Source organism: Cyanistes caeruleus, chromosome 10 (genome assembly GCF_971803275.1).
Source record: "Cyanistes caeruleus chromosome 10, bCyaCae1.hap1.1, whole genome shotgun sequence".
Classification (NCBI taxonomy): domain Eukaryota; kingdom Metazoa; phylum Chordata; class Aves; order Passeriformes; family Paridae; genus Cyanistes; species Cyanistes caeruleus.
In genome coordinates this window covers 20,995,028-21,010,506 of record NC_141710.1, presented here as the reverse complement: position 1 = coordinate 21,010,506, position 15,479 = coordinate 20,995,028, and the positions used below count along the sequence as shown (strand labels likewise).

The following is a 15,479-nucleotide window of genomic DNA, read 5'->3' as shown; positions in this document are numbered from 1 at the left end:
CTGTAAAATTTAAGAACTGATGATCTGCAGCTAGGATTTATTGCCCCAGTGCTGGGGAAGAGATTCCTTCCCTTTCCCACAGCTACTCAGGCTGTGCCTCTGGGTAAAATTTTCCAGTGTTGTTTCAGGATTTAGTGAAACACTTGAGCACACTCTGTTACCTTAAATTTAACATGATGCTTACACATTCTGCTGGATCCAGACCTGATATCCTACCTTGAAATGCCTCAGTTCATACAGATTTCAGGTGAAAAATAAGGACACTGAACACCTCTGAAAATTCTTCATACCTGAAAGACTTTGTCCCTACATACAGAGTACTTGGGTTAGCTTCATCATTATCAGCTGTTTGACTCCAGATATAGAGGGTAGTGGTTCTCAGTGATGAAAAACAAGTTGAAGTGAGGCAGAAAAACCTGTGATAAATTAGTGTGGAGAGCCTTAATGGGGCCAAATGTCCTGAGTTTATTGAATTAGGGAAGTCAAACTAATTTTAAAATTAAGCCTAGAGAGTGGGAGACTAGATACTGTTGGCACAACAGAAAAGTCTTAATGGCTGTTGTCTCAGCACATTAGGAAAACACTGTCAAAGCTCTTGCTGACATGATGCTTTCTCAGGGATTATTAATTATATTGCATTATTAGCTAGGGTTGGTATGAAAACATACTTAGCATGTTACTGAAATGCAACAACCATTTAGCTAATAAGTTTGACTTGGTCTTTGAAATTTTTTTAATGATTAGCAACTTAGTAAAACTATAATGGTGAGAGATAAAAATAATGATTCAACAAGCTGTGTCTCAAGAACAAGTTTTAACTGGAACTTGCATGTAGCAAGGATAGATAAAGTGTACAGTCCTAATTATCAGCCTGATGGGACGAGACAAAAGTAAACATATAGTCAGATTTAACTAACTCTAACGACTCTGTCCTGCGCTGGCATATGGTTAAAGTGCTTGTGTGATAGTAAAGCCCAGCTCGATCCTTCATGGCAGCCGTGGGGAGGACAAAGGGCCAGCAATGCCTAACTCTGCTCATCCTGTCCCACGCTGGAAGGAGAAAACTCCCTCACCTTCCACATGGCAGCTGCTGCAAGGAAACACAGCCTGACATTCCATTTTCCTTAGGTGCCTCTGAACCCCAGGCAGCTCTTCTGGGAAGTTCAGTGCTGTAGCTGTGGGCAATGTTAATGCTGTGGGCTTTGCTAAACTGATTGATGTGCTGCACTACAGTAACTGGACCAGGCTTTCTATTGTCATTCACCAGTCACACAGGAAAACAAGGACTAACTGCTCAATGCTGATCAATAAGGCCCCTCACTGCTGAGCTTCCCAAAGAGTCACTGATGACCCCCAGACAATAGGACAAAACTTAGCAGAAGTTAAGGAAATAGTTTTGTACTGCCATATGATCACAGGGAGCCCAGCCTGGCTGGGCCCTCTGAGCAGCAGCAAATCTGCTTTGAACCTCACATTTCCCCAAATGCTCCTCCTGCCTCTGGTGTCTAGAGAGGTTTTGGGCTGCACCAGAACCATGCAAGCAGAGGTGCTTCACAGTGGGGGGAAGTGGGCAGTGGGGACAGCTAGGGCCAGACAGTGGCTCCCCTCCAGTCAGGGTTCACCCCGGCCCAGAGCCAGCTGCCACCGGCTCCAGGGCTGCCTCCAACCCCAAGTCTCACCTGGACCACCTGTTTCAAAGGGATTTAGCTGAGGGCTTGCACAGCTTTTACCACCTGGGGAGCAAATGTGTCCTGCTAGGAAAATAGCACCCATCTAACATTGGATGTATGTCTGAGACGTAACGAGAGGGAAAAACAACAGCACAATCCATCACATACCATAGATGTTGTTCATCTTTTATGTAACAGACCTAGATAACAATGCTGATAGCAAGAATCCTCTTTTTTTTCTCCTTTTTGTACATTCAGATAATCCATTATATTTAATTTACAGTAAACACTGTGGAGAGCTGCTGAGCCTGCTGCGGCCATTGGTCTCATCAGGGGGACCCGTGTGCCCCACACAGATGGACAGCTCAACACAGACCTGTGCCCCAGCTCTGCTGCTCTCTTCTCAGCCCCAGCCTGGGCTCTGGTTCCAGCAGCCCTGCATGCCCCATGTCAGACCTGGGTCACCCATCACTGCAGCACATGATAGCACTGACCCAGTTCTTCTCTAAATCCCAGCAGTCACTCCAAAAAAGCCTTTGCTGCAATCTTACTGCTTCAGTGCACACACCAGGGCCAGCAATTCTGCCAGTGGACCTTGTGGCTGCACTTCCCATCAATTGGAAGTGACCAGAATTTGCTGTAGGGTCTTAATACCAAGAATAAAGTCTACAAAGGAAAAAAAGTTCAGGCACATGGAAAGGAGCATGAGCCTCCCCTGAAACCAAACCCATAGCAGCAGTGTGATCCTCCTCAGCCCATCTATTTTGTGCTTTTTATTATGCTCCATCCTCTGTTACATTTTGGTCACTACTTCACCAGCAGCCATGACATGGCAGTGACCAAGCAATGCCAGTGTTTAATCTCTAAATAAATAATGGGTTTCTACCCTGAGAAAGTTGCTAAATAGTAACCTGGTATCAAAACAAGGAACATGCAAATCTTAAAAGTCAAGCAGAGAGCAGGCTTTTACAATGGTTCCAATATATGATCCCAAAAAAGGAAGAAAGATCCTTGGATTTTGGTTCTGCCACATAAAAATGTCTCATAAAGAAGCAAAAGGAGCACAAACAGGCTATTGAAACAGCACGACCTCCTGCTTGCACACTATCTTGGCTGTAGTACATCCAGCCCACAAAACGCTAAGTGATGCAAAATGGGAGTTAGGTAAGTGGCACCTTGCAGTTACCCTTCCAATACCCATTTCTTCATTGGGTCATCATTAATTGTTGCTCTATGAGCAGCCTGAGCTCTTGGCTAGACCTGGAGCCTGTGGGTCTTGAGCACTGCATGAATGGAAAGGAAGGAAGGTGCAGATGGGGCAGGAGATGCCCTGGCAATGGTCACACCATAGAAGGGGTGGCAGCAGGGCTCCAGTCTCCTCACATGGAGACCAGGAGTGCCCAGGCCTTTTGTGTGGTCAGTGTTGTGATCTGTCTTGTGCTGCAGCAGTGAGAAGGGGGAGAGGAGAGGATTCCTGGAAGGAAAGGGAGAGCTAAATAGTCTGGCTGAAATGTAGGGAAAATGCCCATCGGCCCAGCCACAGTTTCTAAGATTCTACAAAAAAACACTGCACTTGAGAAGTCATTATGAGATCAGACAGCATTTCCATAATGCACAGATAGGAAAAGCAAGGAAGGTACATTCCAGCCAGTTCAGGTGGGATCCACCATCTTCCTCTGCAGAAGCAAGAGTAAGGGGGTGTTTGCTCCACCTGTTTTCCTTAGCACCTGGAGTAACCAGTGCTGTGTGTTGGTGGCACAACTGCACAAGCAGTTGGATTGTAAAAGCACCAGCTCACTCAGCAGAATGAAGCAGAGAGATGGGGATAAAAAAGTGAAAACATGAGGCTGCAGCATCAGCCAGCCCCTCTTTCCTTCATTTCAGCTAAGAGACAGCACTGCTCAATGCTGTCTGGTAAGATCACTGTCTCACTGGGCTCTTCCTGCAGGGCATTGAGATGGACATGTACCATACTCCTGTCCTTTCTCTGGCTCTTCCTGCAGCCCAGCTGTCCCAAGTGTCTCAGAGTAAAATACCAGGTTAGCACCTGTGGCTGGGAGGTGTGAACCACAGCAGCCAGAAGGAATCTGATGGATGGGTGCTCCTGGTCTGCCAGCTACAAGGTTTTTGTGAAATGAGACTTTTGCCCAACATTCTTCCCATGGTGTCTGAAGGAGGTGCATGCCCAGTCCCTCCTTTCTGGGTGTGTGGGATGTCTATGCCTCCTCGCTGCGTCGCAGGTCTTGCAGCTCAGTCATGGCTTTGGCTGAGAGCTTCTTGCGGCGGAACACAGCTGCAATCTCCTCAAAGGACTTTCCTTTCGTCTCTGGTACTTTGAAGTATGCAAACAGGAAGAAGGTGAGGAGCAGACCCGCAAAGATTGCAAACACGTATGGTCCACACAGATCCTGCAGTGGGAAAGTGGGAACAGGGGAGACACCCTCAGCACCACAGGGATGGCTTCCCATTCCTACCCCAGCTGGCTGAGGTGCCCAGCCAGACTAGGGGATGGAAATCTGGGAGGCACATTCACATCCTGCTGGGCTGCTTTGGGAGCCCAGCAGTGGGATCATGTCAGTCATTTATTTGTATGGTTTAAGGGGTTTCTTACCGCTATGTACTGGAAACACATTCCCACAATGAAGTTGCAGGCCCAGTTGCAGAAGCCGGCGACAGCGATGGCAGCAGGGCGTGGGCCTTGGCTGAACAGTTCGGCTACGATAAACCAGGGGATGGGCCCAGGCCCCACTTCGAAGAAGATGACGAAGAGGAAGATTGCGACCATGCTGACATAGCTCATCCAGGAGAACTGGCTCTGCAAGATGTTGGTGTTAATTTTCACTAATTACTTTATTTGGGCTTCTTTTTCAGAAATTTCTTCTGTTCAGACAAAGGAGGACTGGACATGAATAATTAAGGTTTTAAACTGTTGTGCCAGGTGCTGGCTGAGCATGTGGTGCCAGCATTGCTGCCTGGAGGAGCTCACAGCTCAGGTATTACTTTGAGCTCTCTCCTTGCCTGCAGCTCAGCAAAATGAGGCAGAATGGCACCCTTTAATAACCAGGGTGTTCAGCAAAGGATGCCACCCCTTACTTGCTTTTTCATCTTGACAGGGGCTTGCACCAGTGGTTTGGACTGATTTTGATGGGATCTTGTTTTCAAACAAGTCAGAAAAAATGGAGAGAAATCCTTACCAGGAGCACAAGCCCAACTGTCATGGCCACAGCGCTGATTAACATGCCCATCAAACCTGCCAGGAACAGGGACCGCCTGCCCGCCTTCTCCACCAGAAAGACCTGCAGAAACACATGCAGGAGTTCAGTGTCCAGCACCACCACTCTCGGGATCAGAGTTAGCAATAACCAACCTGTTACCACTGCCACACTGCTCTTCTGCTCTTTTAGCTCTAGTGGTAGAGATTTATGTGCTGGTTTCCAAGTGTCAGAAACTCTGCTGGCAGCTTCTAGGGAGCCAGGCTGAGCAATCACCCTGCCAAGGGCAAGGCAAAGGCACACACACTCAGTGCCCATGCATTTCCAAGCTCTCAGGACTTCCCGTTGCTCCTACACATGAATTGCTGATTGTGGACTTGCTCTCCCTTTTTTTTTTTTCCTTCCAGGAACTTAAAACTTACTAGGTTTGCAGCCTTCAAAATGTAGCATGATTCAGTTCACACCACATGCACCTTGCCTGTCCTAGGGCAGGGATAGTTGTGTAGCAGCTGCAACCAGGATTTTTCCCTTCAATCACTCCCAGGCTCCTTTTGCTTCCCTGATAGTCACAAATCTTAGTTTGCTCCTTCTCAGCTCCTCTTGGTGGACTCCAGTCATGTCACCCAGCTTTTGACATACTCAAGTCTGTACCAGAGACCTCACCTGGCATGGAACTGCAGGTTCCTCCAGAGGACAGTGCAGCTGGCCTGGCCTAACCCTGCAGCAGCCTCTGAGGCTGCCCACTCCTTCCCCTCTGCTTGAAAGGAACCTCTGGCCAGCAGCTCCACCTTTCCTGCCATGATTTACACTTCCCAGAGACCATCTCTTGCTGGAGGTGGTTCATGTGCTGACATGGGAAGTTGCAGAGGATGAGTCTCTGCTCCCTTCTCCCCTTGCCAAGGTCCACCCAGCTGTCAGCACTTCTGCCTTTTGATCGGGGCCTGTCATTTATTGACAAAAGCAGGTAATTTTTAAGTGCTCGTGGACAAAAGAAGCAAAGAGCAAATGCCCAAGGCTGCAAGTACCACAGCCCTGGGGTGAGGATTGAACTGCAGGACACCCTACATGCTGAAGAAAGGCTTCTTCTAGCTGCAGACCTCTGTGCCTTATTTCACAATAAACATCCTATTTTCTCCTCACTATGGGGCTTATGATGGACTTTCTCTGAGGCAGGTTCACTCCAAGACCTCCTCTCTAGCACATACTGGAGTACGAAGGGTTTGGACTGGAAGGGACCTTAAAGATCACCCCCCTCTCACAGGCAGATCTTAGACCATAGACCTTCCACAAGATCAAGCCTGGCCTTGAACAGTTCAGATCTGGGACATCCACAACCTCTCTAAGAAACCTGTGCCAGTGCCTCACCACCCTCACAGACAAGAATTTCTAACATCTAATCAAAACCTCCCCTCTGTCAGTTTAAAATGATTCCTCCTTATCCTAAATCTTTTGGAGCTGTGTATTTCTGCCTTGTAGCCAGTCCTGCATCATGTTGGTGAAAGTCCTTTACTCCCTAAATCTCTAGAGATATGAGGGAAATAGGCTTGGCATTTCCTGATCTTATATTAAGGGCCACATTAATGGCCAGCTGATAGGAATTGTGTTAATCCTCTCAGGAGAGAGACAAATGAAGGGAAGGTCTGTGGAAACAGAACCATCCTTTTATCGCTGCAGAGCCCTGCTTAGATAGGATGAGGATAGGTGCTGGATTACTTTTATTACTGTGGAATAGCCTTTGGATATCAGTCATGCAGGTGCTGTATACATACAGAAAGCAGTTTGAAAGATAACAGGTAAGAGCAGACTGGGAGCTGGTGATATCCCCATCACAGCCTCTATCCCCGCCGGCTCCCTGAGGGAATAGGACCTGCAGAATTCCAGTGCCCAAGGGCAACTTTTATTCTGGGGGGAAATGCAGAGTTTTCAGAGCTTCCCTGAACACAGTGGTGCAGTTTCCACTCACAAGGCTTTTAGCAGTGCTGATTGATAGCAACATGCTCTATGTCAAGGCTTGAATTTTCAAATTCAACTTGCCCAGGGAATGATTTTCCCTTCTAAGGTGTTCAGGGTCAGTCCTGCAACACTGCAGATTCCAGCTCCAGGATAAAATCATGTTTCAAAACCACATTGTACCTTATGTGGCTTTGTAGTCCATGGAACAGGAGTATTTACTTACAGAGATAACAGTGAAGACCGTGTTCACCACTCCAACACCGATGGTTGCATAAACTGGTTGGTCAACCCCAGCTCTCTCGAAAATGTTTGTGGAGTAGTAAAAGATCTATCAGAATACATCAGGATGAAGGATTAGGCAACAGGGCTGGTGAACTTTTTGTTCTCATGAGGAAAGAGTTGCATTTGCTTGGCTGAGATGTGGCATAATTTAATTATGATTAATTTTTCAACTTTGAATGGATTGTTATAATAATTAAAGCTGAAATTTCATAGAAACCTGAGGGAGTTAAAAAATCCTGTTAAAATTCCCCTCTTAAGCTACTGCATTTGCACATTAAAACTGTTTTCTTCTACGTAGTCTATGTTTAATCTTAAAATCCAGATCACCAGCACTGAGCACTCAGGACAAATATCTTAGTATGACCGAATTTTACATTAATATAAAAATATTCTTATTGCAATGACTCCCATTTCTTTATTCTCTCCAAGAATAAGGTGATTCCTTTCTGGTGAAAGTTAAGGGCAGGAGGTAAAAGGGGGAGGGTCATGGGAGGGCTCAGCATGGGCCTGCTGTACCAGCAGGTTTTGGGCTGGACTCCCTCCCACCCTTCTCCCCTCCTCCCCTCCCACAGCCTGCTTGGCAGGGACCCAGGAGCCCACTGCAGCCATGGCAAAGCCTTCTTTCATTCCTTCATGGCTTGGATGGAGCCAGAGCTGCCTTTTCATGCTCACATGGATCTCCTGAGAGACAAACATTGTGGGGAGACTCACCGCGTTGATTCCAGAGAACTGCTGGGATATTTGCACCATCAGCGCCACAATGACAGCCTGCCTGTACTTGGAACAGGTGAAAAGCTGTCTTATGGAGACTTTCTTTTCACTAGCAGCTTCTTGCTTTTCCTTTTCCATCTCTTCAATCTCTTTCATTGGATCACAGTTTCCTCTAAGCCTTTTCAAATCTTAGGGAAAAAAAATTATTGACATTTTATTTTCAGTGGTATAGATAAATTGTATATGTAAGGACAAGAATCTCTTTAGGCAAAACTCAAGGTAAGCCAACACATGGACAGATGTGCCCTCTTGCTCTGAGAATTTCTATGGCACACTCAAGGATCCAGGGTGCATCTGCTTGGACAGGGGCAGCAGCACATCAGTTCTGCAACAGCCCTGAGACATCACTCTCAAACCTCATCCCTCAGCAATGCTGCTTAGTCCCATGCAAACTCCTCAACAGTTTTTGATCCAGAGCTAGTTTGTATCTCAGCAGCTCAAAGCATGGGATGGAGCAACCACAGTCACATGTAAATCCTCAGCCAGGCTTTTCCTTATCTGTTTTATACTATGTACAGTATAAAAACAACTCTAGACAAGCCCAGAATGTCTTTCTTACTTTTTTTAGCTTCCTCCAACTTCCCCAGTTTGATGTAAAGGTATCGGGGGCTCTCAGGGCAGAGTAAGAGCAGGAAGAACTGCAGCAGGGCAGCCACGCCAGACAGACCAAGGAGCAAGGGCCACATCTCATCATTGCCCAGAAGAAAGTCTAATCCAAGGACCTGGAATAATTGAGGCAGTTGAATGGATCATTTTGCACCATAAGAAGAGAAAGCAATTGACCACTATGGTGTTTTGAAGTGACAAGCTGGAGGAAATCTAGAAGCAAATACCAACTCTTTCTCTGTGTTTTCTTTCTATACATTTATATGCCCACCTGTTGTGTGCCATGGTGGGCAATGCTGATGGGGGCTTTGGGCTTCCTGCTTCCCTGGTGAAGCTATTTTTGAGAACCTGATTATCAGGGTCTCGTGCTCAGGATCCAGCCTGATGCTGATGAGATGCTGAAAAAAAATCCTCAAAGAGAGGAGAAACTGCAGAAGTATTTTTTATTTCTTGAGAAGTTGTCTTTGTTAAGACACCTCTTACTGAAGGCAGGGATTTAACCCCATCAGAGCAGATTGTTTTGCACACTCCTTCAGTTTTGGGGTGGAATGGTGAAAAATAGCCCAATATATCACTGTGGTTTTCCTATTCTCTGAAGAATATTTCTATTTCCACTCTCTGGAAGTGTGTGTATTCCTGCTTACCTGGCTGAAGAGGATACCTGTGACGATTGCGAGCTGGTGCAGTGTCCCCAGTGCTCCTCGAAGGGCCGTGGGAGAGACCTCGCTGACGTACATGGGCACGAGTCCAGAGGAGAGCCCTGCACCAAGCACACGTGGGTGTCACCTCCTCTAGACACAGCTCAGCAACCAGCAGAAACCACTTCCCAAACGGGAAAGGAGGATGGAGCCTGTGTGCTGCATCCCACACCCCACCAAACCCCTCACGCCTGCCTGGGAACAACCTGCACCTTGGAAAGGTGCTGGGATGTCCCTGTATTCAGATCCCCAGACTGGGAAGCCTTTTTTACTTGAACACACACATCAGAACACAGCAGGGATTGTCTGCTGGGAGAAGTTAGCAAGGCGAAGAGCCTTCTTAAAACTTGCCTTGAAATCTCAGACTGGAGTATTGTATTTGCATACCAGTAACAGTATAAAGAGCTGTTATTTCTAAGCTAGTTCTAATCTAATTCCCAATTATTTGCCAGCTATGTCTTCTCTGTGCACAGTAGTCCTGTGCTCTTTGTCTAGGAGCCTGTTGGTGTGGCTGGTGATGTGCTCTTACAGCAGCCACCAGCAAGACCCATCCTTGAGATACAGAGGGACTGTAAAATGAACATATGATAGAGCCAACCCAGACACTTCTGGGAAAGATCCTGGATCAAGGGCAGACGTAGGGAGAAGAGGGAATTCCCACCTGTGGAACTCCTTCTGAACTAAAAAAAGGATTAAAAAAAAAATGGGAAACTCTGAACTGCAGCCCTGGAGCACAGTACCAGGGAACTGACTTCAGTGGATTTCTGACCAGCCTGTACTCACCACAGTACAGCCCCGTGACCGCTCTCCCAGAGATGATGAGGATGTGGGATGGCCCAAATTTTGCCAGCCCCATGAGGAGGTTCCCAGCAATGGAGAGGACATTCACCACCAGCATGGCTTTCACCCTGCAAGGCAGCAGCAGCACAGCTCCTCTAGCACCTCACTCAGCCAAAGCAGCCATTGCAACACACAAGAGGAACTATGAAGACATTTAATCAGTACTACAGGGGAAAAAAAATTATAGCAAAATACAGGGGCCAGGGTACTATCAGAGTAGTTAAAATGATATTATAAATTATACTTCACATCCTGTGCAAATACCATGCAGATGTCCTCCTCTTCCTTTTGCCATGGACAGAAAAGAAGGAATTCAGAACTTAATCAAGGCTGCTCATCAGCTGCTGTCTGAAATGCTCAAGTTGCAATAAAATGTCTGATTTGTAACTGAGGATTTTAAAAAGCCCAACCTCTGTGATGGTTGAAACAGTATTTTGGAAGTCAGGAGGATTATTTTTCCTTTTTTTCCTAAATTGCTGAAAATATCATAAATTATATTTCTACAGGAAAGAAATGGTTCTGTGGGAAATCAGTCAGGAGGGTTTTGGCTGTGGCACAGTCACAGCAGCACGAGCCTCTCACCTGCCGAGCCGGTCGCCGATCCAGCCCACGGTGAAGGAGGAGACCATGCCACCGATGGCGAACACCGACACGGACAGGGACCAGTACATGGTGAGGATGTGTGAGGAGGCAGCGAGGTCCTTGCTGATGTCAGCCAGGGGTGGGAGTGTGCCCTCTGTGCCAGCCTGGAGGAGTGTGCCATCCTGCCCGGAGGCATTGGTGGCGTATCTGTCCGGGGGGACAATGCCCAGCACGCGCCCGTAGTGCGCTTCTATCACCTGTGACAGGCAAAGAAGAAAAACGCTGTCAGCTCAGATCTATAACCAGCCCAACCCCTGTTTTGGATTTTATTCTGCCTCAGGAAAGGATTTGCATTGCAGGCTCTGCAGGGGTGAATCTTGCGGTCCCCCCAGCTCCACAACCCAGACCCCAGTGGGGAGGGGCCATGAGGGCAGGTACAAAGCATTCCCTCTCCTGGGACTGGGCTGAGCATGGTGTCTGGATTTGGCACTGGATTTGGTGAAGGGGTGCAGTCCCTTGGCTCAGGCACAGGGACTGTGTTACAGTGGGGACAGCTCCATTACATGCAGAGCCCCACTCCTTTCCCTGGGGAAGTGCCAGCAGAGGGTCCTGGCCGTGTTCTCACCCCACTGCCCTGTCTTGGGGGCTTTGTTCTCTTCACCTTGACATGGTGAGAGGGGGAGAAACTGCCTGTGAAGGAACAGAGCCCTCCTGAGGGCTTCTGCAAGGGACAAACTGGCCCTGGCTGCCCTGAAGCTGTAGTTCCTTGGCCATGCACAGCTTGAGGGGCTCAACTTACCTTCTGGGGGGCGTTAATGACCCCCAGGCTGTAGCCATACTGGAAGAAGCCCAACACCGCAGTGAAGACTGAGAGGATCAGTGTTCCTGTGAGGTGCTGGGGCAGGAAGCAAAAAACAACCTCATCATCAAGCAGTACCCAAAACTGGGAGAAAGCTGCATCCCACCCCTATCCCAGGGGACCCTGCTGCCCAGCTGGCTGGGACAGTGGCATCTGGGGATGCCAGCACAGGTGGTTGGCTCCAGAGGAGAAGGAAGGCCCCTGGGGATAGGTAAGATCAGGCCCCCAGGGCAGAGTGGTGTTGCCCCACAATCACAGTCCAGCTTTCCCTGCTGCACTGCCCATCCTGGCCCTGGAGCTCACCGGAGCCAAAGCTCTACCCAGTACAGCAGTGCAAGAAGCAGCAACAGCAGCAGTGTGTTGTTCCCCATCCCCATCCCTGAAGCACAACAGCTGGGAAAAAAACACCAAAAGAGTGTTTTTCAGCAGCGTTGTTTAATGCATCTTTTCCTCCCATCATACCTGAAGTTATCCAATGAGCCAACAGACCTCTTAAAAATAATAAATAGCCCCTTGGCCTTTTTCCACTTTGTTCCTGTGCACAATAAATTAGTGGAGGGAATTTTTTGTTTTGGTTTGCTTTGGTTTTGGAAAGGATTACTCAGTGCTGGGGTCCTGCAGAAATTCTAGTCATTTCACTAGAAAGTCTAGTGCAAAAATAGTGGTGAGCCATGATTACCTTCTCAGTCTGCATTCTCCTTTTCTCATCCATCCCGCAGCTCCTCCACTCTCCTTCTGGGAACAGTCACTGTCCTGGGCTGCAGAGCAAGGTGAGGGCTTGGGCAGGGAAGAAAGGACAGCAGAGCTGGGATGGAGGCAGGAAAACGGGCTGGTGCTTGGAGAGATGGGACTATATCAGCTCTGGAGTTAATGAGAAACCCAAGTCTTCCACGCATTATTTGGCGACCGCTCAGCTCAAAGCAGCCACCACCAATCCCTGTGTTTGGGACACACACAAAACAATGGGAGACCTGCAAAGACATAGAGTGGATCTGGAAAATTCAAATGATCCTGCTGCAGGCCTGGTTTGGGGCTGTCCCTCAGCTGAACAGTTGGAAATGTGACATGCTGGGGGCTTGAGCCTGTTCCGAGATGCTCAACACCTTCCTCGGCTTCTGTGCTGGGTGTGCATGTCACACCACAATCCTCTTGCTGAATCAGGGAGAAGAAACCTTTCCAGCACATGTAGCAAAGCAGCTAGAAAATGACTAAGTGTTTTATTTAAATAGCACTTAGCAACTGCTTTAAAATATATTGTGTGTATATATCACATACAGAGCCACATATAAACACAGATGTACACAGGTCTCTCTGTGTATCCATACACAGACACCTGCAGACACAGAGCCCCCTCGGCAGGCAGCTCTAATGCCAGTACACACCTATCAGAGGAGGCAGCTGTGTGTGTATATGGACATAAAACATAACAAAATTACCCAGAATATTACAGTAAAAGATGCTTTCATTAAAAATCCTACAGTGGTGTGAACAGTGAGCCTTTCAGCACCATCAGCTGATGGCTCTGCTGTCAAATATTGTGGATTCTGGGAAATACTGCCAATGCTGCCAAATATTACTGATGCTGCCAAATATTTTTGCCTTGGCTCACTCGGCTTTAATGGACTTTGCACATCTGCACAAGCTGGTCTGAGCTGGTCTTACTCTGGCTTGGGCTTTGCTGTCCTTGACATGGTGAGAGAGAGGAGCTGCAGGGCCAGGGGGACAGTGGCATCCTTAGCAGCAACAGACCGTGCCAAAGTCTGAGTCAGCCGGGAAGGTGATTAATGCTGATTAAAGTCATTATCTTCCAGATCAGCCCCTGATGGGTCCGGCAGCCAACTTACAGCACTCATTGGATGATGCTCTCAGTCAGCCAGGCTTCACATGGGCACAAAATGTACTTTCTACAGAGGAAGAGCAAGAGAAAAAACAACAAAGATGAGTGTAAGACCACTAATCTTTGCACTGGTCTCCAATAAGGTAAAACTTTAACTGGAGGAGGAAAGTTCATTGCATTAAGCAGGCTTTGATTCCAGCCACAGCACCTGCATTCCCCTCTTGGGCTGGTGTAGCTGTGACAGGAAGGGCCCCAAGGCTGAGCTTTTTAGTTTTCCCCAATATTTGTCTTTCCTGCTGAGATCTTTGCCAATGGTGTTTGTTTGCTCGCTGTGTGTGGATACCCAGGCATTTACAAGCAGTTTCTTTGCATTGCAGTTAAATACCTTCACAATGGGACTGGCAGGATTTGACAATTACCAGGCTGCTAAGGCTTGAATCAAAAAATAAATGGGAACCCTGACCCAAGACTGAAACCTTCAGGCACTGTGAAATCCTTGCCAGGACAGATGTTCCCCTCCAGGATTCCCATGTACCCCTCTAGGATCCCCATCCTGTTGCAGGTGCCTGGCACAGAGGATGATGCTTTCTCTCCCTCCTCTTCCCAAACTTCTGGATCCAGAGGGATCGAAGACCACCAACATACCACAGGCAGGGTGACCTTTCCATGTCCTGCTGCTCAGAGCAGAGCTGCCAAGACTTCCTGTAATCCAGCTTCCCGAGGACTGGGTGTGGAGCAGCTGGAGCAGCGCTGGGAGGCATGGGTGAACATCACTCACCTCCCCAGGAGCAGCCCTTCGACTTCCATGGAAACTCTGGATGCCAAAGGCTGCCAAATGCCCCACAGCCACACGTATCCCTTGGCCAGGTCTGCTAGCAAAAGGCACGGAGTTATCCCGGGGTTTTCCCATCCCTCCCTGGCAGGCAAGATGATGCAACCCAGTGCCAGGGCTGCCTCACCTCTGCCTTTGAGCCCCTGGCTGGTGCCAGCTGGGCTGTGACACAGCCTCCACAGCTTGGCCTCAGGCAATTTAAGCACAAACTGAACTCTCAGTAGCACTAAGAGACTCCAGACCCTGTGATTGTCTGAACAGGGGGCTGGATGTGCATGTGGTGATTAGCAGAGGCCCTAGGCTCATGGATGGGTTGGTGTGTAAATCTTCCTCTCACTGCAATTGCTTCCCAAAGGGGCTGATTTTTAGCTCGGTAGAGAGCAGCACCGTGTTCCTACAGAACAGAGAACCAGGCTCCACCAGGATGAATGACCAACCCATGAAATCTCTTGCACATCTGACAGCCAGTTGTGATCTCAGTCCAGAGGGTGCAGAGAGTGACACAGCACAGCAACACTGACCCATCCCACAGCTGGTGAGCCTGGCCAGGCACTGTTTAGGTGATTGGCAAACAACAGGGTCTGCATTATTGCTAATGCTTTATTTAAATAATAAAGTGCAAGAACTGTGCATAATGTTAGGCAGAATTGCCATGCTTATTACCTACTCTATGTTGTGTGTAGTGTAATTGGTGTTGTTGCTAACTATGTGTGATAAAAGCAATGGGCTGAAGTTTATGGTGGGGCTCTGCTTTTGAACAGCTGAACATGCTTGTCACCTCAGTGGAAGGAATTCAAAGATTCCAGAGGGGCTGTGAGGCATCCCCAGGTGCTGGGGCAATTTGCACATCCATTTTACTGCCTTTGGGTCATTCAGAGACAGCTTTGATGTTAAAAAAAAAAAGAGGAAAAGTATGCCATAAACCAAACCAAACCAAAGAACAAAAGGTAGATCTGGTCTGCAAGACTCTGGCTGTCTAAGAGCAGGCTGATGTAGCAGTGGCTGGCACAAAACCAAACTATGTTTATTCATTTCTCCTCTCTAAGCACATCAGCTGGGGCAGGCGGCAGTGCTGGGGCCACATGTGAGACAGCAGCTCAGGCTGATGAAACACTTTTAGGAGAGAGAATTTGGCGCATTTACAGCACTGCTGTAAAGATACCGGAGGTTAATGAGCCTCTTTTCCCAACCCCTGCTCTGGGTGGTGCAGCATCTCCCAGATGAAAGAGAAAAACGGGGAAGCAAACCCAGCAAACCTCTCCAGCTGCAGGTTCTGACTGCAGCAGAGGGCAGGACACAGATGCTGCAGGGTGGCAGCAGCTGTGACAGGCGTCCTG

General features: G+C 48.1%; 1 protein-coding gene and 1 long non-coding RNA gene across 2 annotated transcripts; one reads left to right on the top strand and one right to left on the bottom strand.

Annotated features, from left to right (window-relative positions):
- Positions 1-1,835: 1,835 nt before the first annotated feature.
- Positions 1,836-12,243, bottom strand: SLC2A2 (solute carrier family 2 member 2). Its single transcript, XM_086843752.1, has 11 exons — positions 12,153-12,243; positions 11,414-11,509; positions 10,615-10,871; positions 9,976-10,100; positions 9,139-9,254; positions 8,448-8,610; positions 7,829-8,016; positions 7,059-7,163; positions 4,865-4,966; positions 4,282-4,485; positions 1,836-4,078 (listed from the first exon to the last, which is right to left on the bottom strand). Exons 1-11 carry the CDS (start codon positions 12,183-12,185, stop codon positions 3,887-3,889), a joined length of 1,581 nt encoding a protein of 526 aa, XP_086699878.1. The 5' UTR covers positions 12,186-12,243; the 3' UTR covers positions 1,836-3,886.
- On the top strand, positions 10,539-14,786 carry LOC147651358 (uncharacterized). The gene is made up of 4 exons (XR_015274451.1): positions 10,539-10,704; positions 12,193-12,243; positions 13,285-13,417; positions 13,688-14,786. It is a non-coding gene; the product is annotated as an uncharacterized LOC147651358 (long non-coding RNA).
- Positions 14,787-15,479: the final 693 nt, after the last annotated feature.